The sequence below is a fragment of the Heteronotia binoei genome, chromosome 2, assembly GCF_032191835.1.
Source record: "Heteronotia binoei isolate CCM8104 ecotype False Entrance Well chromosome 2, APGP_CSIRO_Hbin_v1, whole genome shotgun sequence".
Classification (NCBI taxonomy): domain Eukaryota; kingdom Metazoa; phylum Chordata; class Lepidosauria; order Squamata; family Gekkonidae; genus Heteronotia; species Heteronotia binoei.
In genome coordinates this window covers 8,389,204-8,414,931 of record NC_083224.1, presented here as the reverse complement: position 1 = coordinate 8,414,931, position 25,728 = coordinate 8,389,204, and the positions used below count along the sequence as shown (strand labels likewise).

Here is a 25,728-nt window from a genome sequence, read left to right as displayed (position 1 = left end):
TGCAGGATCAGCCTAAAGCATCCCTAGAATCATAGAGTTGGAAGAGACCTCCAGGGTCATCTAGTCCAACCGCTTGCAAAATGCAGGACATTCACAAGTACTTTCCCCTAAATTCACAGGATCCTCATTGCGGTCAGAGGGCCATCCTCTCTCTCTCTCTCGGCTTGGCTTCGCGAGCCTCTGTTTAAAAACCTCCAAGGAAGGAGAGCCCACCACTTCCCGAGGGGGAAGCCTGTTCCACTGAGGAACAGCTCTAACGATCAGGAAGTTCTTCCTAATGTTGAGCTGGATTTAATTTCAACCCATTGGTTCTGGTCCTACCTTTAGGGGCCACAGAAAACAATTCCACACCATCCTCTATAGGACAGCCCTTCAAGTCCTTGAAGATGGTGATCCTGTCACCTCTCAGACGCCTCCTCTCCAGGCTAAACATCCTCAGCTCCTTCAACCTTTCCTCATAGGACTTGGTCTCCAGACCCCTCACCATCTTCGTTGCCCTCCTCTGGACCCCTTCCAGCTTGTCCATAGAATCACAGAGTTGGAAGGGACCTCCAGGGTTCTCTAGTCCAACCCCCTGCACAAGGTAGGGAACTCACAAACCCCTCCCCCTAAATTCACAGGATCCACATTGCTGTCAGATGGCCATCTAGTCTCTGTTGAAAAACCTCCAAGGAAGGAGAGCCCACCACCTCCCGAGGAAGCATGTTCCACGAGGAACCGCTCTAACCGTCAGGAAGTTCTTCCTCATGTTGAGCCGGAAACTCTTTTGATTTAATTTCAACCCATTGGTTCTGGTCCTACCTTCCAGGGCCACAGAAAACAATTCCACACCATCCTCTATAGGACAGCCCTTCAAGTCCTTGAAGATGATGATCCTGTCACCTCTCAGCCGCCTCCTCTCCAGGCTAAACATCCTCAGCTCCTTCAACCTTTCCTCATAGGACTTGGTCTCCAGACCCCTCGCCATCTCTGTCGCCCTCCTCTGGACCCCTTCCAGCTTGTCTTAGATCCTTCTTAAAATGTGGTGCCCAAAACTGGACACAAGACTCCAGGTGAGGTCTTACCAGAGCAGAGTAAAGAGTTGTCCACTGAGAAGGTGACAAACAATATGGACTAGCTGGCAAGGTCTTGAGGCAGCAGGAGGAAGGTTGCAGGCCTAACGTGCCTGGGAAATTATAGATATTTATATACAAATGCTAGAAGCGTCTGAGGTATAATCATGGAGCTGGAAAGTTTAGTGATGGGGGGGGGTGAAATATAGACACTGTGGGCATTCCAGGGACTTGGTGGGATGAGGAGACTCAGTGGGACATGGCGATTCCTGGATATAAATGATATCAGAAAGGCAGGGAGGGAAGGGTTGGAGGCGGGGTGGCTCTGTATGTCAGAGAGCGTATACAATCCAGTATGACTGAGAAGGTAAAACAATCCGGTTCTGGAAACGCTATGGGTCGAAATAGCGGGTGCAAAAGGAAGCTTAGGTCTGGGAGTTTGTTATCGGCCACCGGATCAAAAGATAGAGGATGGTTATAAAATGATGGAAGAATTACAGACAGCGGCTAGACGTAAAGACTGTCGTCATAGGTGATTTTAACTACCCAGACATTATCAAAGATTTCAGGTTTTCACGGCTGGTAACATCATTAGGGTTTGTAGAATCTTTCGCGCTCAAGTGCCGTGTTCTACTGGAGAAAGTTTTCCTTCCAGCTGAGAACGAAACGTCTGGAAGGAAAACTTTCTCCAGTAGAACACGGCACTTGAGCCCGAAAGATTCTACAAATACCCAGACATTGATTGAGTCAATATGTGTTCAGGTCGGGAGAAAGAGACTGAGTTTCTAGACGCTCTCCATGGCTGTGTTTTGGGGCAGATGGTCACAGAACCTACCAGGGGTGGGGCGATCCCGAACTCGGTCCTAAGTAACACCAGCCCCGTAGCCAGAAATTTTTTTGGGGGGGGGGGGCAGGGCATAAAATGTTGAGTGGGAGTGTCAAGCATCGATATTGCTCAATAATCCGTCTTCTGTTATTCAATCAAAAGTTGCTTTATTGTAGAAACTCCGTCACTTTGCCAAGGGCAGAATCCTTGGAAGTAATGACGTATACAGACACACATAGATACTTTATAGGATAGCTTCAACAAGTAACATAAAGATGCAATTTGAGTCACGGGTTCCGAGGTTACTACATAGTATCTCTTCTACTACTTAGGAATGCAGGCTGTTGCAAACATACCCCTTTCTCACACTTTCTCTGAGAGCAGATAAGAGCTGGCTGTGTGAATCTGCGAGAGAGGCACATCGCACCGTTCACAGCAAAGCTAACCTAAACATCCTTGGGCCAGATGGATTTATTACTTGCCCTAGGTTATAAAAGAAGAAAGTGGGGGGAGTGTCCTTCTCTTTGTCTTATGGTCTACCATGGCACCCCAAAATATGCATGCTTGACGGGGGGGGGCACAAGAATGGGGTGGAGAGAGCTCAAGAAGAGCGGCAGCACCCAGAATGGGGACCTAGGGAGAGTGGGGATTGCAAGAAAGGGGTAGGGCAAGCGGCAGGAGAGCGGTGGCAGCGAGAACGGGACTGCGAGGAGAGCAGAGGTCGCAAGAAAGGGGTGGGGAGAGTTCTGAGAGAGCGGCAGCAATGGGGAATGGAGGGGCCATACAGGTGGAAGGGGGGGTTGGGTGGAGGGGCCATGCCCCCCAGGCCTCCCTGTAGCTACAGGCCTTAGTAATGCCCCACATCTGGTAATTGCGCCGCTTGGGAACAGCGTCGTCGCTGTGGGTGCTGCTGGCTCTTGAGGACAAAACCGCTGCGGCCTCTCCGCTTCAGAGCAGAGGGTTAAATATTTGATCCCAGCAGGTCTGAAACGCGATGCCCACCCTTCCTGCTTTGGCAGTTTGACGTGTTGGGCAAAGTGGGCGCAAAGAATGTCTCTGACGCATTTCGTTTGGGGGAAAAAAACACACACGAGTTAGTGGTGTTGACAGAAACTCGAGCCTGATTAAAGGGGATAAGGAGGTATCCGGTTCCCTCCTGCTCTCTGCCTGCGGTTTGAGAACTCTCGCTTTCTGTCTCCCCCCCCCCCTTTTCCTCCACTTGAGAACGCTGCTTTTTCCCTTCTTTTCTACCCCACTCTCTTAAATTCCTCCTTTTTTCAGGTAGCAGCACCTTCCGCCCCCCCCCCCCCCCAGCCTGCCCTCATTGACTTTCCGTTGGCATGCGGGTAAGCGGCTGTGTTCCTCCTCTTGGCAAGGAAAGGCCGAGGGTTATAAATTATGGTGGCACCTGCTAATAGCGCTGTAATTTATATCCGGGCAGGCTTCCCATTTGGGAAGCCAGCTTTCCCAGAGCACCTAAACCAGCAGTTATCTTGACTTCTGTGTGCAGGGCCGTTTCAGCTGGCTCTCCTCCTCCTCCACCGGAGAAGTTGTTATTGGGTGCTTCTTAGCTCACTTGGGGAGCTCGGCCTGGCTTTTGCTGAAGAAGAAGACGACTGCAGATTTATACCCCGCCCTTCTCTCTGAATGATGATGATACTGGATTTATATCCCACCCTCCACTCCCAAGTCTCTGAGCGGCTCACAATCGCCTTTCTCCTCCTCCCCCACAACAGACACCCTGTGAGGTGGGTGGGGCTGAGAGAGCTCTCCCCAGAAGCTGCCCTTTCAAGAACAACTGCAAGAGCTATGGCTGACCCAAGGCCATTCCAGCAGCTGCAAGTGGAGGAGTGGGGAATCAAACCCAATTCTCCCAGACGAGAGAGCTCTGGCTGACCCAAGTCCATTCCAGCAGCCGCAAGTGGAGGAGTGGGGAATCAAACCCGGTTCTCCCAGATAAGAGAGCTCTGGCTGACCCAAGGCCATTCCAGCAGCTGCAAGTGGAGGAGTGGGGAATCAAGCCCGGTTCTCCCAGATAAGAGAGCTCTGGCTGACCCGAGGCCATTCCAGAAGGTGCAAGTGGAGGAGTGGGGAATCAAACCCGGTTCTCCCAGATAAGAGTCTGCACACTTAACCACTACACCAGACTGAATCAGAGTCTCAGAGCGGCTTACAATCTCCTATATCTTCTCCCCCCACAACAGAAATCGTGTGAGGTGGTTGGGGCTGAGAGAGCTATCCCAGAAGTTTCCCTTTCAAGGACAATTCTGCAAGAGAGCTCTGGCTGACCCAGGGCCATTCCAGCAGCTGCAAGTGGAGGAGTGGGGAGTCAAGCCCGTTTCTCCCAGATAAGAGTCCACGTGCTTAACCACGACACCAAACTTATTGCGGCAGGCTCAGGCTGTGGCGCCAGGACTGGGCGTGGAGATGCACCCTGGTGCATTACTTCGCCCACTTTATGGGAAAGAGGTGTGGCAGGTGTATGAAGCCCTGGTACCTCCTTGATGTATGAGAGTTGCCAGGGAAAGGTACTTCACTCAGCACACACTCAGAGGTCACTAGTTCTTGGGCAGAAGTCAGCCTCTGAATCCCAGAACCAGCAGGCAAGATCAGGGACAGAGCTCAGCCTCCATGCCCTATGGCTGGCTGTACACAGCAACTGGTTGGCCACTGCATGAGGCAGGATGCTGGACTAGATGGACTCTCACTGGTCTGATCTACCAGGGCACTTCTGAGGTTCTTATGAAGACCTCAGCCTCTCTGCCCTGTTGTGGGCCCTCCAGAGGAACTGGTTGGCCACTGTGTGAGGCAGGAGGCTGGACTGGATGGACCCTCACTGGTCTGATCCAGCAGGGCTCTTCTCATGTTCTTCTGAAGGCCTCAGCCTCTCTGCCCTGTTGTGGGCCCTCCAGAGGAACTGGTTGGCCACTGTGTGAGACAGGAGACTGGACTAGATGGACCCTTTCTGGTCTGATCCAGCAGGGCTCTTCTGATGTTCTTATGAAGGCCTCAGCCTCTCTGCCCTGTTTTTGGCTCTCCAGAGGAACAGGTTGGCCCCTGTGTGAGACAGGAGGCTGGACTGAATGGACCCTCACTGGTCTGATCCAGCAGGGCTCTTCTGATGTTCTTATGAAGGCCTCGGCCTCTCTGCCCTGTTTTTGGCTCTCCAGAGGAACTGGTTGGCCACTGTGTGAGGCAGGAGGCTGGACTAGATGGATCCTCACTGGTCTGATCCAGCAGAGCTCCTCTGGTGTTCTTAGGAAGGCCTCGGCCTCTCTACCCTGTTGTTGGCCACTGTGTGAGGCAGGAGGATGGACTAGATGGACCGTGGTCAGATCCAGCAGGGCTCTTCTGATGCTCTTCTCAGGGGAAGGCCTCGGCCTCTGCCTTGTTGTTGGCCCTTCAGAAAAACTGGTCGGCCAGTGTATGAGACAGGAGGCTGGACTGGATGGACCCTCACTGGTCTGATCCAGCAGGGCTCTTCTCATGTTCTTCTGAAGGCCTCAGCCTCTCTGCCCTGTTTTTGGCTCTCCAGAGGAACAGGTTGGCCCCTGTGTGAGACAGGAGGCTGGACTGAATGGACCCTCACTGGTCTGATCCAGCAGGGCTCTTCTGATGTTCTTATGAAGGCCTCGGCCTCTCTGCCCTGTTGTGGGCCCTCCAGAGGAACTGGTTGGCCACTGTGTGAGGCAGGAGGCTGGACTGGATGGACCCTCACTGGTCTGATCCAGCAGGGCTCTTCTCATGTTCTTCTGAAGGCCTCAGCCTCTCTGCCCTGTTGTGGGCCCTCCAGAGGAACTGGTTGGCCACTGTGTGAGACAGGAGACTGGACTAGATGGACCCTTTCTGGTCTGATCCAGCAGGGCTCTTCTGATGTTCTTATGAAGGCCTCAGCCTCTCTGCCCTGTTTTTGGCTCTCCAGAGGAACAGGTTGGCCCCTGTGTGAGACAGGAGGCTGGACTGAATGGACCCTCACTGGTCTGATCCAGCAGGGCTCTTCTGATGTTCTTATGAAGGCCTCGGCCTCTCTGCCCTGTTTTTGGCTCTCCAGAGGAACTGGTTGGCCACTGTGTGAGGCAGGAGGCTGGACTAGATGGATCCTCACTGGTCTGATCCAGCAGGGCTCTTCTGATGTTCTTATGAAGGCCTCGGCCTCTCTGCCCTGTTTTTGGCTCTCCAGAGGAACTGGTTGGCCACTGTGTGAGGCAGGAGGCTGGACTAGATGGATCCTCACTGGTCTGATCCAGCAGAGCTCCTCTGGTGTTCTTAGGAAGGCCTCGGCCTCTCTACCCTGTTGTTGGCCACTGTGTGAGGCAGGAGGATGGACTAGATGGACCGTGGTCAGATCCAGCAGGGCTCTTCTGATGCTCTTCTCAGGGGAAGGCCTCGGCCTCTGCCTTGTTGTTGGCCCTTCAGAAAAACTGGTCGGCCAGTGTATGAGACAGGAGGCTGGACTAGAGGGACCCTCACTGGTCTGACCCAGCAGGGCTCTTCTGATGTTCTTATGAAGGCCTCAGCCTCTCTGCCCTGTTTTTGGCTCTCCAGAGGAACAGGTTGGCCCCTGTGTGAGACAGGAGGCTGGACTGAATGGACCCTCACTGGTCTGATCCAGCAGGGCTCTTCTGATGTTCTTATGAAGGCCTCGGCCTCTCTGCCCTGTTTTTGGCTCTCCAGAGGAACTGGTTGGCCACTGTGTGAGGCAGGAGGCTGGACTAGATGGATCCTCACTGGTCTGATCCAGCAGAGCTCCTCTGGTGTTCTTAGGAAGGCCTCGGCCTCTCTACCCTGTTGTTGGCCACTGTGTGAGGCAGGAGGATGGACTAGATGGACCGTGGTCAGATCCAGCAGGGCTCTTCTGATGCTCTTCTCAGGGGAAGGCCTCGGCCTCTGCCTTGTTGTTGGCCCTTCAGAAAAACTGGTCAGCCAGTGTATGAGACAGGAGGCTGGACTAGAGGGACCCTCACTGGTCTGATCCAGCAGTGCTCTTCTGATGTTCTTATGAAGGCCTCAGCCTCTCTGCCCTGTTGTTGGCTCTCCAGAGGAATTGGTTGGCAACTGTGTGAGACACTTTGCTGGACTAGATGGACCACTGCTCAGATCCAGCAGGGTTCTTTGGATGTTCTTCTTTGTTTTGGAGGAGGTACAGTCTGAATTGCAGTTTCTATGTTTTTTCCCCCTTAACCACATGGCCCTGTCTTCAGAGCTCTTTATAATCATGCAGACATGAGAAGAGCCCTCCTGGACCAGAATAAAGCGCTACCTAGATGCCTCTGCACTGCCTTTATTAGACTTCAACCCAGAGCGGAGGTGGAGTCTAAGTATTTTAATAAATTTCCAACTTGTGGACTAAGCCAACTACGGCTGACCTTCGACAACTAGCATCTGGATGCGCATGGCCATTGTGAGGGTTGCTTTCCTTGTCTCTTTCCTTCTTAAGAACATGAGAAAGGCCTTGTTTTGATCATGCTAGTGGCCCATCTAGTCCAGCCTCCTGTCTCACATAGTGGCCAACCAGTTTCTCTGGAGGGCCAGCAACAGGGCAGAGAGGCCGAGGCCTTCATAAGAACTACAGAAGAGCCCTGCTGGATCAGAACAGTGAGGGTCCATCCAGTCCAGCATGCTGCCTCACACAGTGGCCACCCAGTTCCTCTGGAGGGCCAATAACAAGGCAGAGAGGCCGAGGCCTTCATAAGAACCTCAGAAGAGCCCTGCTGGACCAGACCAGTGAGGGTCCATCTAGTCCAGCCTCCTGTCTCACACAGGGGCCAGCCATTCCCCTTGGAGGGCCAACAACAGGGCACAGAGGCTGAGGCCTTCCCCTGATGTTCCATCTTGGCCCAGATTCAGAGGTTTATTGCCTCTGATTGTGCGGATTCCCCTTGAGTCATAGAATCATAGAGTTGGAAGGGACCTCCAGGGTCATCTAGTCCAACCCCCTGCACAATGCAGGAAACCCACAAAGACCTCCCCCTAAATTCACAGGATCTCCATCGCTGTCAGATGGCCATCCAGCTTCTGTTGAAAAACCTCCAAGGAAGGAGAACCCACCACTCCCCGAAGGAGTCTATTCCACTGGGGAACTGCTCTAACGGTAAGGAAGTTCTTCCTAATGTTGAGCCGGAAACTCTTTTGATTTAATTTCAACCCATGGGTTCTGGTCCTACCTTCTGGGGCCACAGAAAAACAATTCCGCGCCATCATCTGTAGGACAGCCCTTCAAGGACTTGAAAATGGTGAATCTATCACCTCTCAGCCGCCTCCTCTCCAGGCTAAACATCCCCAGCTCCTTCAACCTTTCTTCCTATTTCACACATATTGTGTGGCTCCTGAGAGCTGGTTTGGTGTAGTGGTGAAGTGTCTGGACTCTTGTCTGGGAGAACCGGGTTTGATTCCCCACTCTTCCACTTGCAGCTGCTGGAATGGCCTTGGATCAGGCGTCACTATCGCAGGTGTTCTCCTTGAAAGGGCAGCTTCTGTCAGAGCTCTCTCAGCCCCACCCACCTCGCAGGGTGTCTGTTGTGGGTGAAGAAGATATAGGAGATTGTGAGACGCTCTGGGCAGGGTATAAATCTGCAGTAATCGTTGTCTTCTTTTCTTCATCTTCTTCATTTCCTTCATCTTCATAAATGAAGGCTGGCTTGCCTGAACTTGCCAACACGTACTCTCCCTCTTGTTTCAGGTTCTCACGCCGAGGCTCCAGCAGTCGAGGTGATAATGTCTCAGGGTACCTACTCGTATGATGCCCCAGATACCTTTATGAACTTCAGGGAGCTGAAGGAGGAGGACGGCATGGATGCTTGGTTTGGTAAGCACCGAGAGGGGCTCTTTCCCTTCCAGTAAGCGTGGGAGTTGTGATTACAGCAGGGGTCCCCGGCGTGGTGCCCGCGGGCGCACGGCAACTGCCAGCACCTTTCCTGGGGACCACCGAAGTTGCTTTGGCAACAGCTGCCCTCCGAGTATGAGCATCTTCACTGTTTGACTGAAGGGAAGCTCCAGTAGCCATTTTGTAGGTGGCTCCACCTCTGAGGCAGCCATTTTGTGGCTGTGTCAGAATCCAAGAGCTGCCCCCGGGCTCCAAAAGGGTGGGGAGCCCAGGTTGGATTTTCAGGCTGGAACATAAGAACATAAAAGAAGCCATGTTGGAGCAGGCCTATGGCCCATCCAGTCCAACACTCTGTGTCACACAGTGGCCAAAACCCCCAGGTGCCATCAAGAAGTCCATCAGTGGGGCCAGGACACTAGAAGCCCTCCCCTTGTTGCCCCCCCCCCCCCACAAGCACCAAGAATACAGAGCATCACTGCCGCAGACACAAGAACATAAGAGAAGCCCTGTTGGATCAGGCCAGTGGCCCATCCAATCAAACACTCTGTGTCACACAAGAACATAACAGAAGCCCTGTTGGATCAGGCCAGTGGCCCCTCCAGTCCAACACTCTGTGTCACAGAAGAACATCAGAGAAGCCATGTTGGATCAGGCCAGTGGCCCATCCAGTCCAACACTCTGTGGCCCACATTGGCCAAAATCCCCAGGTGCCTTCAGGAAGTCCGTCAGTGGGGCCAGGACACTAGAAACCCTCCCATTGTGTCCCCCCCAAGCACCAAGAATACAGAGCATCACTGATCCAGACATAAGAGAAGCCATGTTATATCAGACCATTGGCCCCTCCAGTCGAACACTCTGTGTCACATAAGAACATAAGAGAAGCCCTGTTGGATCAGGCCAGTGGCCCATCCAGTCCAACACTCTGTGTCACATAAGAACATAAGAGAAGCCCTGTTGGATCAGGCCAGTGGCCCTCCAGTCCAACACTCTGTGTCACATAAGAACATAAGAGAAGCCATGTTGGATCAGGCCAGTGGCCCCTCCAGTCCAACACTCTGTGTCACATAAGAACATAAGAGAAGCCCTGTTGGATCAGGCCAGTGGCCCCTCCAGTCCAACACTCTGTGTCACATAAGAACATAAGAGAAGCCCTGTTGGATCAGGCCAGTGGCCCATCCAGTCCAACACTCTGTGTCACATAAGAACATAAGAGAAGCCCTGTTGGATCAGGCCAGTGGCCCCTCCAGTCCAACACTCTGTGTCACATAAGAACATAAGAGAAGCCATGTTGGATCAGGCCAGTGGCCCCTCCAGTCCAACACTCTGTGTCACATAAGAAAATAAGAGAAGCCCTGTTGGATCAGGCCAGTGGCCCCTCCAGTCCAACACTCTGTGTCACATAAGAACATAAGAGAAGCCCTGTTGGATCAGGCCAGTGGCCCCTCCAGTCCAACACTCTGTGTCACATAAGAACATAAGAGAAGCCCTGTTGGATCAGGCCAGTGGCCCCTCCAGTCCAACACTCTGTGTCACATAAGAACATAAGAGAAGCCATGTTGGATCAGGCCAGTGGCCCCTCCAGTCCAACACTCTGTGTCACATAAGAACATAAGAGAAGCCCTGTTGGATCAGGCCAGTGGCCCCTCCAGTCCAACACTCTGTGTCACATAAGAACATAAGAGAAGCCATGTTGGATCAGGCCAGTGGCCCCTCCAGTCCAACACTCTGTGTCACATAAGAACATAAGAGAAGCCCTGTTGGATCAGGCCAGTGGCCCCTCCAGTCCAACACTCTGCGTCACATAAGAACATAAGAGAAGCCCTGTTGGATCAGGCCAGTGGCCCCTCCAGTCCAACACTCTGTGTCACATAAGAACATAAGAGAAGCCCTGTTGGATCAGGCCAGTGGCCCCTCCAGTCCAACACTCTGTGTCACATAAGAACATAAGAGAAGCCCTGTTGGATCAGGCCAGTGGCCCCTCCAGTCCAACACTCTGAGTCACATATGAACATAAGAGAAGCCCTGTTGGATCAGGCCAGTGGCCCATCCAGTCCAACACTCTGTGTCACATAAGAACATAAGAGAAGCCCTGTTGGATCAGGCCAGTGACCCCTCCAGTCCAACACTCTGTGTCACAGAAGAACATAAGAGAAGCCCTGTTGAATCAGGCCAGTGGCCCATCCAGTCCAACACTTTGTGGTCACATAAGAACATAAGAGAAGCCCTGTTGGATCAGGCCAGTGGCCCATCCAGTCCAACACTTTGTGTCACATAAGAACATAAGAGAAGCCCTGTTGGATCAGGCCAGTGGCCCATCCAGCCCAACACTCTGTGTCACATAAGAACATAATAGAAGCCATGTTGGATCAGGCCAGTGGCCCCTCCAGTCCAACACTCTGTGTCACATAGGAACATAAGAGAAGCCCTGTTTTATCAGGCCAATGGCGCATCCAGTCCAACACTCTGTGTCACATAAGAGAAGCCCTGTTGGATCAGGCCGATGGCCCATCCAGTCCAACACTCTGTGTCACATAAGAGAAGCCCTGTTGGATCAGGCCAATGGTCCATCCAGTCCAACACTGTGTCACACAGTGGCCAAAAAAACCCCAGGTGCTGTTTGGAGGTCCCCAGGTGCTGTTTGGAGGAGAGCCGGTTTGGTGTAGTAGTAAAGTGTGCGGACTCTTATCTGGGAGAACCGGGTTTGATTCCCCACTCCTCCACTTGCACCTGCTAGCATGGCCTTGTGTCAGCCATAGCTCTGGCAGAGGTTGTCCTTGAAAGGGCAGCTGCTGTGAGAGCCCTCTCCGGCCCCACCCACCTCACAGGGTGTCTGTTGTGGGGGAGGAAGGTAAAGGAGATTGTGAGCCGCTCTGAGACTCTTCGGAGTGGAGGGCGGGATATAAATCCAATATCTTCTATCAGTGGGGCCAGGGCACTAGAAGCCCTCCACTGTGCCCCCCCAAGCACCCAAGAATACTGAGCATCACTGCCCCAGACAGAGAGTTCCAGCAATATGCTGTGGCTAATAACTACTGATAGACTTCTGCTCCAGATATTGATCCAATCCCCTCTTGAAGCTGGCTAAGCTTGTAGCCGCCAGCACCTCCTGTTGCAGTGAATTCCATGTGCTAATCACCCTTTGGGTGAAGATGGACTTCCTTTTATCCGTTCTAACCCGGGTCTAAAATCCTGGCTCTTTCCCGCTTCTGTGTAGCTGCAGGGTGTCTGGGGGTCATGGCACAGATGCAGTGAAGCGCAGGAGGGAAACTGCCTGCTGTCCTGAGCTGCTGTCAAGGAACAGTGAGACAAAAATATGACCAAAAACATGCATGGAATGGAGAAAGTAGAGAATACAAGAACTTTCTCACAATACAATAACTGGTGGACATTCAATGAAATTGCTGAGCAGTCAGGTTGGAGCGGATAAAAGGAAGTCCTTCTTCACCCAAAGGGTGATTAACACGTGGAATTCACTGCCACAGGAGGGGGTGGCGGCTACAAGCACAGCCAGCTTCAAGAAGGGATTGAATGAACATCTGGAGATCTGGGGATTGGATAAAACTGTGGAGCAGAGGTCCATCAGTGGCTATTAGCCACAACGTATTGTTTGAATTCTGTCTGGGGCAGTGATGCTCTGTATTCTTGGTGCTTGGGGGGGGGGCACAGTGGGAGGGCTTCTAGTGTCCTAGCCCCACTGATGGACCTCCTGATGGCACCTGGGGTTTTTTGCCCAATATGTGACACAGAGTGTTGGACTGGAGGGGCCATTGGCCTGATCCAACATGGCTTCTCTTATGTGACACAGAGTGTTGGACAGGATGGGCCATTGGCCTGATCCAACAGGGCTTCTCTTATGTTCTTATGTGACACAGAGTGTTGGACTGGATGGGCCATTGGCCTGATCCCACAGGGCTTCTCTTATGTGACACAGAGTGTTGGACTGGAGGGGCCACTGGCCTGATCCCACAGGGCTTCTCTTATGTTCTTTTGTGACACACAGTGTTGGACTGGAGGGCCATTGGCCTGATCCAACATGGCTTCTCTTATGTTCTTAAGTCTGGGTCAGTGATGCTCTATATTCTTTGTGCTTGGGGGGGTACAGTGGGAGGGCTTCTAGAGTCCTGGCCCTACTGATGGACCTCCTGATGGCCTCTGGGTTTTTTGGCCACTGTGTGACACAGAGTGTTGGACTGGATGGGCCATTGGCCTGATCCAACACGGCTTCTTTTACGTTCTTATGGTGTTAACCTTTCAGAACCCTGGATAACTTTGAATTACAAGGGATCCTTTTAACTCATGGGCACTCCGTGAAATTGCTGAGCGGTCGGGTTGGAGCGGATCAAAGGAAGTCCTCCTTGACCCAAAGGGGGATTCCCACACGGAATTCACTGCCTCCAGAGGGGGCGGTGGCTACAAGCATAGACAGCTGGGCTTTGCATTCGCCTGATTTTTGCAGATCACAGAGCAGGCCTGTTGAACACCCCCGGCTCGGATGCGGCTGTGGCAGCGGCCGAGATCTTCCCCAAAGCAGCCCCGTTGAGAGCTAACGTCCCACGCGCGGTCGTCTCGCCGATGGTGAAATGCGGTAAGTCTCCCCCGTCCGGAGAAACCCTCTCCCCTTCTCTCATTCCTGCGGCAACTTCCGGGAGATGACCTTTGGCTCTTCTCTCCCCCAAACCTGGCGCTGCAAGCTGACCTTTTTTTGGGATGACGAACCGAAATGGGCAGGAGCTGGGTAAGAGAGGGATCCCAGCTGGTGGGTCCTTTGGATTCTAGACGGCCACTCTTTCCAGGGGAGCCAGTGCAGCTGCCTGGATGTGGTCTCGACTGGCCCTGGAATTGACTTTTCTGAGCCTGCCCTGCAGTCACATCTGACCTTGGGGCGACTGGGAGCTTCCAGGCCCTATAAGCCCAATTCCAGCCTTGCGGTTGGTGGCTCTAGGACCGCCTTCTAGCTTCGAGAGCCGGTTTGGCGTAGTGGTGAAGTGTGCAGACTCTTTTCTGGGAGAACCGGGTTTGGTTCCCCGCTCCTCCGCTTGCAGCTGCTGGAATGGCCTTGGGTCAGCCAGAGCTCTCTTATCTGGGAGAACAGGGTTTGATTCCCCACTCCTCCACTTGCAGCTGCTGGAATGGCCTTGGGTCAGCCAGAGCTCTCTTATCTGGGAGAACCGGGCTTGATTCCCCACTCCTCCACTTGCAGCTGCTGGAATGGCCTTGGGTCAGCCAGAGCTCTCTTATCTGGGAGAACCGGGCTTGATTCCCCACTCCTCCACTTGCAGCTGCTGGAATGGCCTTGGGTCAGCCAGAGCTCTCTTATCTGGGAGAACCGGGCTTGATTCCCCACTCCTCCACTTGCAGCTGCTGGAATGGCCTTGGGTCAGTCGTAGCTCTCTTACTTGGGAGAACCGGGTTTGGTTCCCCGCTCCTCCGCTTGCAGCTGCTGGAATGGCCTTGGGTCAGCCAGAGCTCTCTTATCTGGGAGAACAGGGTTTGATTCCCCACTCCTCCACTTGCAGCTGCTGGAATGGCCTTGGGTCAGCCAGAGCTCTCTTATCTGGAAGAACCGGGCTTGATTCCCCACTCCTCCACTTGCAGCTGCTGGAATGGCCTTGGGTCAGCCAGAGCTCTCTTATCTGGGAGAACCGGGTTTGATTCCCCACTCCTCCACTTGCAGCTGCTGGAATGGCCTTGGGTCAGCCAGAGCTCTCTTATCTGGGAGAACCGGGCTTGATTCCCCACTCCTCCACTTGCAGCTGCTGGAATGGCCTTGGGTCAGCCAGAGCTCTCTTATCTGGGAGAACCGGGCTTGATTCCCCACTCCTCCACTTGCAGCTGCTGGAATGGCCTTGGGTCATTCAGAGCTCTCTCATCTGGGAGAACCGGGTTTGATTCCCCACTCCTCCACTTGCAGCTGCTGGAATGGCCTTGGGTCAGCCAGAGCTCTCTTATCTGGGAGAACCGGGTTTGATTCCCCACTCCTCCACTTGCAGCCGCTGGGATGGCCTTGGGTCAGCCATAGCTCTGGCAGAGGTCGTCCTTGAAAGGGCAGGTGCTGGGAGAACCCTCTCAGCCCCACCCACCTCACAGGGTGTCTGTTGTGGGGGAGGAAGGGAAAGGAGATTGTGAGCCGCTCTGAGACTCTGATTCAGGGAGAAGGGCGAAGTATAAATCTGCAGTCTTTTTCTCTGGCAAGAAGTTCGTAATGTTTGGGTGAAAACTCTGTTCCACCATTTTGAGGCAACAGAAAACAATTCTGCACCATCTTCTATAGGACAGCCCTTCAAGGCCTCGAAGATGGTGATCCTGTCACCTCTCAGCTGCCTCCTCTTCAGACTAAACATATATTCTAAAGGGAACCTCCATGTTCCGAGACAGTCAACCTCAATCCCAGTGCTGAGAGGCAACATCAGGGGAGGCTGTGGATTAGACCACTCGTCTGACCCAGCAGGGCTCTTCTGATGTTCTTATGAAGGCCTCGGCCTCTCTGCCCTGTTGTTGGCCCTCCAGAGGAACTGGCTGGCCACTGTGTGAGACAGGAGGCTGGACTAGGTGGATCCTCCTTGGTCTGTTCCAGCAGGGCTCTTCTGATGCTCTTATGAAGGCCTCAGCCTTTATGCCCTTTTAGCCCTCCAGGTGAAGTGGTTGGCCACTGAATCAGACAGGAAGCTGGACTTGATGGACCCTCCCTGTTCTGATCCAGCAGGGCTCTTCAGCTGTTCTTGTGAGTTTTGCCTGTTCACAAAATACAGTATTTTGGAGTATTTTTTAACAGCTTCCTTCTCTTCCAGGGTGTTTTATCATGCTAGCATTCTTATGCAATGACGTCTGTTTCTCTCCCCCCCCCCCACCGCCCTTTTAGATGAATCTCCCAGTGAAAACCATGTGCCTGAAGGGCCATATAGGATACCACCGAATTTGGTTGTTTCCGTGTCAGAGTGGCATACGAAGTCAAACAACGCTGCTGCTCCTAAGAGGGCACCAGGAAGGTAGGAGTGCTTCTCTTCTGTCAATGTCCCTCTCTCTTGCCCCCTCCCCCAGGGGGGGCGGCTTTCATAGAATCCTAAAGTTGAAAGGGACCTCCAGGGTCATCTAATCCCACCCCCTGGACAATGCAGGAAACTCATAAACCCCTCCCCCTAAATTCACAAGATCTTCCTTGCTGTCAGATGGGCATCTAGCCTCTGTTGAAAAACTTCCAAGGAAGGAGAGCCCAGTACCTCCCTAGGAAGCCTGGAAGGGAGGAAGGAAGGGAGGAATCATAGAATCCTAGAGATGGAAGGGACCTCCAGGGTCATCTAGTCCAACCCCCTGCACAATGCAGGAAACTCACAAACACCTCCCCCTAAATTCCCAGGATCTTCATTGCTGTCAGATGGCCATCCAGCCTCTGTTGAAAAACCTCCAAGTGGGGAGAGCCCACCACCTCCCAAGGAGGGGCTGTGATTCAGGGAGGGGTTTCCTTTCCCATCCTCCGTGAGGAGCCTGCTGAGTGTATCCCTTTGAGAGAGCCAGTTTGGTGTAGTGGTGAAGCTCATGGACTCTTACCTGGGGAAACTGGGTTTGATTCCCCACTCCTCCTCTTGCAGCTGTTGGAATGGCCTTGGGTCAGTCGTAGCTTTCGCAGAGTTGTCCTTGAAAGGGCAGCTTCTGTCAGAGGTCTCTCTGCCCCACCAACCCACAGGGTGTCTGTTGTGGGGGAGGAAGGTAAAGGAGATTGTGTCCTCTCTGAGACTGAGATTCAGAGTGGAGGGTGAGGTATAAATCCAATATCATCATCGTCTCCTCTTCCTCTTATTTGGGAGAACCAGGTTTGACTCCCCACACCTCCACTTGCAGCTGCTGGAATGGCCTTGGGTCAGCCATAGCTCTTGCTATGTCCTTGAAATGGCAGCTTTTGGGAGAGCTCTCTCAGCCCCACCCACCTCACGGGGTGTCTGTTGTAGGGGGAGAAGATAAAGGAGATTGTAAGCCGCTCTGAGTCTCTGATTCAGAGAGAAGGGTGGGGTATAAAGCTGCAGTCTTCTTCTAGAAGGAGTCGTGGAGAGCCATACAGTAAGCTCTGGCCGCCATTTTGTGGCTGGCTCCCCCACTCAGCCCCACCAACCTCACAGGATGTCTGTTGTGGGGGGAGAAGATAGAGGAGATTGTACACCGGGCTGAGTCTCTGATTCAGAGAGAAGGGCAGGGTATAAATCTGCAGTCATCCTCTTCTATCCCAAACGGGTGTGACTGCGTTTCCAACACAGCTGTGGCTGTAAGCAGACCACTTTCGAAATCAATCCTTCCTCAGGCAGGCTCACCATGGAATGAAGTATTTTAATTGGCACTGCTCTGTATCGCCAATGAATTCTGGCCACTGTGTGACTCAGAGTGTTGGACTGGAGGGGCCATTGGCCTGATCCATCATGGCTTCTCTGTTGTTCTTCAGTGACTCAGAGTGTTGGACTGGAGGGGCCATTGGCCTGATCCATCATGGCTTCTCTGATGATCTTATGTGACACAGAGTGTTGGACTGGATGGGCTATTGGTCTAATCCAACAGGGCTACTCTTGTGTTCTTATGTGACACAGAGTGTTGGACTGGATGGGCCATCGGCCTGACCCAACAGGGCTTCTCTTATGTTCTTATGTGACACAGAGTGTTGGACTGGATGGGCCATCGGCCTGACCCAACAGGGCTTCTCTTATGTTCGTATGTGGCATAGAGTGTTGGACTGGATGGGCCATCGGCCTGACCCAACAGGGCTTCTCTTGTGTTCTTATGTGACACAGAGTGTTGGACTGGATGGGCCATCGGCCTGACCCAACAGGGCTTCTCTTCTGTTCTTATGTGACACAAAGTGTTGGATTAGATGGGCCATCAGCCTTACCCAACAGGGCTTCTCTTATGTTCTTATGTGACACAGAGTGTTGGACTGGAGGGGCCACTGGCCTGATCCAACAGGGCTTCTCTTATGCTCTTTTGTGACACAGTGTTGAACTGGATGGGCCACTGGCCTGATCCAACAGGGCTTCTCTTATGTTCTTATGTGATATAGAGTGTTGGACTGGATGGGCCATTGGCCTGATCCAACATGGCTTCTCTTATGTTCTTTTCCCGCAGGGTAGCCAGAAGGCTCTCGGGCCAGCGAAAGAACACTCCACACCGAGTGGCGACCAAGAACAGAGCGGAAAGATGCGCCAGCGCCCTGGCTAACAAACAGGACCGCTCCCCTGCAAAGAAACCGAAGATGTACGTTGGTGGGGAAGTGGCAGAGAGGCATCGCTGCTTGCTTGAACGGGGGCTGGAGTGTTGTCAGTGTCGTGCTCAAGCCCCTTGCCGAGCCCAAAGCTTGGAGGGGAGCTGCCAGCCAGGAAACTGATTGGTGTAAAAGCCTTCGACACCGTTGGCCGTTGTATGAAAGCCCTGGTTTAATACGTGCCCGGGGCCGGCGTGTGGGGTTCTACCACCTGAGATAGAACCCCGAGGCCACACACCCCCTTGCCACTGGGGGAAATTTTTAGTGTACGCACGCAGAGGTTCCCTGGGCAGTAAAAGCTGGGCAGGAGGGAGGGGGAGGTTAGCCAGAGATCTGCCTTGGGGGCGGGGGGGAGACCGATTTTGGCGCCCCTGCCCTGCCTTCGCCGTAGGCAGATGTCTAGTTTGCCTAGTGGGTGGGCCGGCCGTGTCCCACTCTAAGCAGGCTCAGGGCAGCTTGCAGCAGTAAAACAGCGGAGTCAAAGTATTAGCGTAAAGATAAGCGTTGCAAAAGCAGGAGCTGCACGGTAAGTGATCTTGCAGACGTAGGCGGGGTAAGAGCCACGTTAGCAATAGAACAGACTGGCGAGCAGCTGTCTTAGAGGAGGTGCGCTCTGAAAAGGCTCCGTGCTGTTTCCTCTCCAGCGCTGCCCGACAGCCCAAGATAACTAAGCCCTCGGCGCCTGTCTGTGCATGGAGGTAAGGCTACTTCAAGATCCACCCCGGGTGTCTTCGGGTCCTCGGCACTGTGGTGACAGCTGGGCATCTTTCTGCACGGAGGTCTAGCGCGGGGGTCTCCGGCGGGCTTACCGGGCGCACCAGCCATGGTGCTTTTCTGGGCGCCCGCCAAGCGTCTTGAGAAAGTGGGTGGCCTTCCGATTGGCGATCGGAGACCTTATTGGCTGTGCGGGTGTTTTCAGGTAATATTAGGAAGGGAATTGAAAACAAATCAGCCAGTATCATCACGGTGCGGTCCCATTTGGAATACTGTGTGCGATTCTAGTCGCCGCACCTCAAAAAGGATATTATAGCATTGGAAAAGTGCAGGAAAGGGCAACTAGAACGATTAAAGGGTTGGAGCACTTTCCCTATGAAGAAAGGCAAAAACGCTTGGGCTCTTTAGCTTGGAGAACAGCGACTGCGGGGTGACATGACAGGTTTACAAGACTATGCATGGGATGGAGAATCATAGAGTTGGAAGGGACCTCCAGGGGTCATCTAGTCCAACCCTCTGCACAATGCAGGAAACTCACAGATACCTACCCCCTAAATTCACAGGATCTTCATTGCTGTCAAATGGCCATCGAGCCTCTGTTTAAAAACCTCCAAAGAGGAAGCCTGTTCCACTGAGGAATCGCTCTAACAGTCAGGAAGTAGAGAAAGAAGTCCTTTTCTCCTCCTTTCTCACAATATAAGAACTCGTGGGCATTCAATGAAATTGCTGAGCAGATCAGGTTAGACGGATAAAAGGTAGTCCTTCTTCACCCAAAGGGTGATGAACATATGGAATTCACTGCCACAGGAGGTGGCGGCGGCTTACAAGCATAGCCAGCTTCAAGAGGGGGTTAGATAAAAATATGGAGAAAAGGTCCATCACTGGCTATTAGCCACAGTGTGTGTGTATATATATACATTTGGCCACTGTGTGACATACAGTGTTGGACTGGAGGGGCCATTGGCTTGATCCAACATGGCTTCTCTATGTGATACAGAGTGTTGGACTGGATGGGCCATTGGCCTGATCCAACATGGCTTCTCTTATGTTCTTACTGTGACACAGAGTGTTGGACTGGAGGGGCCATTGACCTGATCCAACATGGCTTCTCTTATGTTCTTATGTGACACAGAGTGTTGGACTGGATGGGCCACTGGCCTGATCCAACATGGCTTCTCTTATGTTCTTATGTGACACAGAGTGTTGGACTGGATGGGCCATTGGCCTGATCCAACAGGGCTTCTCTTATGTTCTTAGGTACGCCTCAAAGCAACAGTGGCCACCACAGCCCAAGAGCCTTCACTGTTGCTTTGTGCGTGCAACGAGATTTTTTTTTAAAGAATGTTGATTTCAAAAGGCATCGTGTTTGCCGGAGCCTCTGCCCAAAATGTTGAAGAGTTGCTATTAGAGTTGTGTGATGTCAACTTCCTGGAGTTTTGTCATTGGCCCCTCTTCCCGAGGCAGCCATTTTGCAGTGGCGGTCACCAACTGCGTCAGAATTCCCCAGGTGCCTGGGAGCGGGAGAAGGCCGTCAGCCCTTGGTCTTGCGAGCGTTCGGAGTCCAGTGTGCTTCATCCTGCTCCTCTTCGTCCTCTCTCCATCAGGTCGGACAGCAGAGAGAAACTGGGTGAGATTGCGGTGAACAGGGGCATCTCGGCGGTGAGGGTCAGAGCACAGGCGGGAGCGCCCAGCTTGCCGACAACTCCAAAGTAGGTGTCAAGCATGATATTCCTGGTTATTGAATCAATATGTATTATTGAACTCTCTTTCTTTTCCCTCTACTCCTTTTCTGCATAAGACTGCTCTTCAAAGCTTCCCCCCCCCCGCCTAGTAATTCTAGCGGATTCAGAATATGCAAGTAACTTTGTCTTTGTAAGTATATATATTTTTGCTCCATAAGACGCACTCCCCCCCCCCCAAAAAAAAGTGGGGGGGGGAAAGTGTGTGTGTCTTAAGGAGCGAATATTGCAAAAAATTCACACAAACGCCTCTAAAAACTAGGTGCATCTTATGGTCCGGTGCGTCTTATGGAGCGAAAAATACAGTAAATTGCCTCTCCCGCCAGTCCTCTTCCATATGTCTTATCAGTCTTATATGTCTTATCAGAGAGAGATCTTGGGGTCGTGGTAGAGAACTCACTGAAAATGTCAAGACAGTGTGCGATTGCAATAAAAAAGGCCAACGCCGTGCTGGGAATTATTAGGAAGGGAACTGAAAACAAATCAGCCAGAATCATAATGCCCCTGTATAAATCGATGGTGCGGTCTCGTTTGGAGTACTGTGTGCAACTCTGGTCACCGCACCTCAAAAAGGATATTATAGCATTGGAAAAAGTGCAGAAAAAAGCAACTAGAATGATTAATGGTTTGGAACACTTTCCCTATGAAGAAAGGTTAAAACCCTTGGGGCTCTTTAGTTTGGAGAAACGTCGACTGCGGGGCGACATGATAGAGGTTGACAAGATTATGTATGGGATGGAGAAGGTAGAGAAAGAAGTACTTTTCTCCCTTTCTCACAATACAAGAACACGTGGGCATTCAATGAAATTGCTTAGCAGTGGGGTTAGAACGGATAAAAGGAAGTCCTTCTACACCCAAAGGGTGATTAAGATGTGGAATTCACTGCCACAGGAGGTGGCGGCTGCAAGCATAGCCAGCTTCAAGAGGGGGTTAGATAAAAATATGGAGCAGTGGTCCATCAGTGGCTATTAGCCACAGTGTGTGTGTGTGTGTGTATAAATTTTTGACCACTGTGTGGCACAGAGTGTTGGACTGGATGGGCCATTGGCCTGATCCAACAGGGCTTCTCTTATGTTCTTAATAAGCCAAGAATGTGTGGGAACTAGGAGATGTAGTGACCAAATGAATAGTTGGTAGTACCCTTTGAACTTTCTCTGCAATTCACATCTGTATGTTATGCTTTTGAAGCTATCTACTATCGTGCCTATGAAGTAGCCTTTAAGATTCCGTGCCGTGTGAAACGATGTATCATTTCCAAGGTTTCGTTCCCTGGAGCAAGTATTGGATTATCAATAAAACGAGTCTTTGAATTATACAAAGCTTGGTTATTCGAAATTCCGAAGCTTGACAGTAGGTAGCATGAAGTTGGTTGCGCTACCTGCCCTGGGTCCATCAGATGGGAAATATAGCGCTGCAGTTTTGGTTACTGTTGAGGCCTGGTGGGAGATGACTGGATCAATACTCCCTCTAATCCAGGGGTGTCAAACATGCAGTTCAGGGGCTGAATCAGGCCCCTGGAGGGCTCCTATCAGGCCCCCGAGCAACTGGCTTGACAGCTGCTTTCCTCTCCCTCGCTTCCTTCTGCATCACAGCTTGCTGTGGCTTGCTCAATCGCACAGGAGCTACAGAGCAAAAGCCTCTATCGCTTTCTGTGACCCCGGAAGGTCGGACCAGAACCGTCGGGTTGAAATTATATCAAAAGAGTTTCCGGCTCAACATTAGGAAGAACTTCCTGACTGTTAGAGTGGTTCCTCAGTGGAACAGGCTTCCTTCTCAGGAGGTGGTGGGCTCTCCTTCCTTGGAGGTTTTTAAACAGAGGCTAGATGACCATCTGACAGTAATGAGGATCCTGTGAATTTAGGGGGAGGGGTTTGTGAGTTTCCTGCATTCTGCAGGGGGTTGGACTAGATGACCCCAGAGGTCCCTTCCAACTCTATGATTCTGTGATGGGCTCTCCTTCCTTGGAGGTTTTTCAACAGAGGCTAGATGGCCCTCTGACAGCAATGAGGATCCTGTGAATTTAGGGGGAGGGGTTTGTGAGTTTCCTGCATTGTGCAGGGGGTTGGACTAGATGACCCTAGAGGTCCCTTCCAACTCTATGATTCTGTGATGGGCTCTCCTTCCTTGGAGGTTTTTCAACAGAGGCTAGATGGCCCTCTGACAGCAATGAGGATCCTGTGAATTTAGGGGGAGGTGTTTGTGAGTTTCCTGCACTGTGCAGGGGGTTGGACTAGATGACCCTAGAGGTGCCTTCCAACTCTGTGATTCTATTTTCTCCATTGTCTGAGGCTCTTCCCTTGGGAGGGAGGGATATCTTGCTTTGCCAGGCTCTCTCAATTGCACAGCAGAGCTACTGAGTCAAGCCTCTCTTCCTTCTGTTTGCTGAGGCTCTCTCCCCCAAGTCCCTGGGGAAGGAAGGAAAGAGCCAGAGCTTCCTTTGCTCAGTCCTTTGCTCAGTTCCCTGGATCCCACGGGAGACGTACAAAGAAAGCACCTTTAAGACTAATGAGTGCTAACATTTTGAGCATGTTTTACATTTTTAATAATATATATTTGTGTTTGTGTTCTTTATAAAATTGGTATCTCCGCTACCTAATCTTAAATAGGTACACACACGGCCCTGCCCAACAAAGTCTCTCTTATGTCAGATCTGGCCCTCCTAACAAATAAGTTTGACACCCCTGCTCTAAGCTGTGGAGTCTCGTAAGCAAAAATCCCACTTTGAGAGCTGCTGGCATTAAAGTTGTGAGCTGCTGCATCAATGAGTTTGCTCTGAGCTATGACACAAATGTGTGAGCCAGAGGCTAAAAAGCAGTGCGCTAGCTCACGCTAACTCAGCTTAGAGGGAACGCGGAATTGGATACCCGAGGAGAAGGAGGGGGGCATCGCAGGACCCGGGTGCAAACCCCTTCAGACTCTTATGCAGACTCTTGTCTGGGAGAACTGGGTTTGATTCCCCACTCCTCCACTTGCACCTGCTAGCATGGCCTTGGGTCAGCCATAGCTCTGGTAGAGGATGTCCTTTAAAGGGCAGCTGCTGTGAGAGCCCTCTCAGCCCCACCTACCTCACAGGGTGTCTGTTGTGGGGGGAGAAGATATAGGAGATTGTAAGCCGCTCTGAGTCTCTGATTCAGAGAGAAGGGCGGGGTATAAATCTGCAGTCTCCTTCTCCTCTTCGTCTTCGTCCTCCTCCTCCTTCTCCTTCTCCTCCTCCTCCTCAGCCAGGATAGAAGATGATGATATTGAATATATATCCCGCTCTCCACTCCGAATTTCCGAGTCTCAGAGTGGCTCACAATCTCCTTTACCTCCCTCCCCCACGACAGACACCCTGTGAGGTGGGTGGGGCTGAGAGAGCTTTCACAGCAGCTGCCCTTTCAAGGACAACTTCAGACAGAGCTCTGGCTGACCCAAGGCCATTCCAGCAGCTGCAAGTGGAGGAGTGGGGGAATCAGACAGGGTTCTCCCAGATAAGAGTCTGCCCACTTCACCGCTACACCAAACTGACTCCCAATGAAGAAGACGACCACAGATTTATTCCCCATCCTTCTCTCTGAATCAGAGTTTCAGAGCGGCTTACAATCTCCTTTACCTTCCTCCCCCACAACAGACACCCTGTGAGGTGGATGAGGCTGAGAGAGCTCTCCCAGAAGCTGCCCTTTTAAGGACAGAGTCTCAGAGTGGCTCACAATCTCCTTTACCTCCCTTCCCCACAACAGACACCCTGTGAGTTGGGTGGGGCTGAGAGAGCTTTCACAGCAGCTGCTCTTTCAAGGACAACTTCTGCCAGAGCTCTGGCTGACCCAAGACCATTCCAGCAGGTGCAAGCGGAGGAGTGGGGAATCAAAGCCAGTTCTCCCAGATAAGAGAGCTCTGGCTGACCCAAGGCCATTCCAGCAGCTGCAAGTGGAGGAGTGGGGAATCAAACCCGGTTCTCCCAGATAAGAGAGCTCTGGCTGACCCAAGGCCATTCCAGCAGCTGCAAGTGGAGGAGTGGGGAATCAAACCCGGTTCTCCCAGATAAGAGAGCTCTGGCTGACCCAAGGCCATTCCAGCAGCTGCAAGTGGAGGAGTGGGGAATCAAACCCGGTTCTCCCAGATAAGAGAGCTATGGCTGACCCAAGGCCATTCCAGCAGCTGCAAGTGGAGGAGTGGGGAATCAAACCCGGTTCTCCCAGATAAGAGAGCTATGGCTGACCCAAGGCCATTCCAGCAGCTGCAAGTGGAGTGGGGAATCAAACACGGTTCTCCCAGATAAGAGTCCGCCCACTTCACCGCTACACCAAGCTGGCTCTGGCAGCCTAGCAGTGTTTCAAATTTAAGCGCACTGCTCTGGATTGCTGATAAACTTTTAAACTTTTCCGTTTTCCAGGAGGAATCCATCGGCCAAGTCAACTGAGGAGCTGGAGCTGGAACGAATGCAGCTGATGCAGCAGGGAGTGGCCGAGATGCGTCGGAAGAACGAGGAGTCCCTCAGAGCTGCCATTGCCGGGCCAGGTAAGCTGGACTGGAACCATGTGTAACTGGATTCGGTGTGATATTGCCAGAGGGAAGAAGACTGCAGATTTATACCCCTCGGTTCTCTCTGAATCAGAGACTCAAAGCCGCTTACAATCTGCTATGTCTTCTCTCCCCACATCAGACACCCTGTGAGATGGGTGGGGCTGAGAGAGCTCTGACAGAAGCTGCTCTTTCAAGGACAGTCTCAGAGCAGCCTACAATCTCGTTTTCCTTTCTCCCCCACAACAGACACCCTGTGAGGTGGGTGCGGCTGAGAGAGCTCTGACAGAAGCTGCCCCTTTAAGGACAACTCCTGCGAGAGCTATGGCTAATCCATAGGCATTCCAGTAGCTTCAAGTGGGGGAATCAAACCTGATTCCTCAGATGGGTCCGCACACTTAACCACTACACCAAACTGGCTGTCACCTCTTAGAAGGTGTGGCAAAATCAGCATTGATAATGAGACAGGAAACCAAGGTCTCAATTCGTTCCAGGAGAGTGCATTGCCTGGGGCTAGGTTTTGCTGTCTTATTCCCAAGGCTGATTTCTCCACACCTTCTTCCCCTCTGCATGTCGCACCTGATCCCCTCACTCCTGCTATTGTCGCTAATCTTCTATTGTCGTTTCGGCATCTGAAATCAGTCTGCGCTCCAAGATATGAGGCCAGATGGGCTCCTGTTCTAGCTGACAAAATTGGTGGCGAGGAATGAGTTTTCATGAGTCACTGCTCCCTTTTTCAGCTGCAGCTGGAAAGTGAGTCCATCTGTCCTTATATCCTGGAGTGAGAAATAATTAAAAAGGTAAAGGTAGTCCCCTGAGCAAGCACCAGTCGTTTC

General features: G+C 52.2%; 1 protein-coding gene across 1 annotated transcript in view; it reads left to right on the top strand.

Annotated features, from left to right (window-relative positions):
- LOC132590647 (targeting protein for Xklp2-like) overlaps positions 1 to 25,728 on the top strand; it is a 57,776-nt gene that overhangs the window by 9,220 nt on the left and 22,828 nt on the right. Inside the window, exons 2-8 of the mRNA XM_060263622.1 lie at positions 8,558 to 8,683; positions 13,158 to 13,286; positions 15,561 to 15,687; positions 17,804 to 17,932; positions 18,584 to 18,637; positions 20,258 to 20,362; positions 24,765 to 24,889. Coding sequence (XP_060119605.1) covers positions 8,593 to 8,683; positions 13,158 to 13,286; positions 15,561 to 15,687; positions 17,804 to 17,932; positions 18,584 to 18,637; positions 20,258 to 20,362; positions 24,765 to 24,889 — 760 coding nt within the window. The 5' untranslated portion in view covers positions 8,558 to 8,592. The remainder of the gene's footprint in view (positions 1 to 8,557; positions 8,684 to 13,157; positions 13,287 to 15,560; positions 15,688 to 17,803; positions 17,933 to 18,583; positions 18,638 to 20,257; positions 20,363 to 24,764; positions 24,890 to 25,728) is intronic.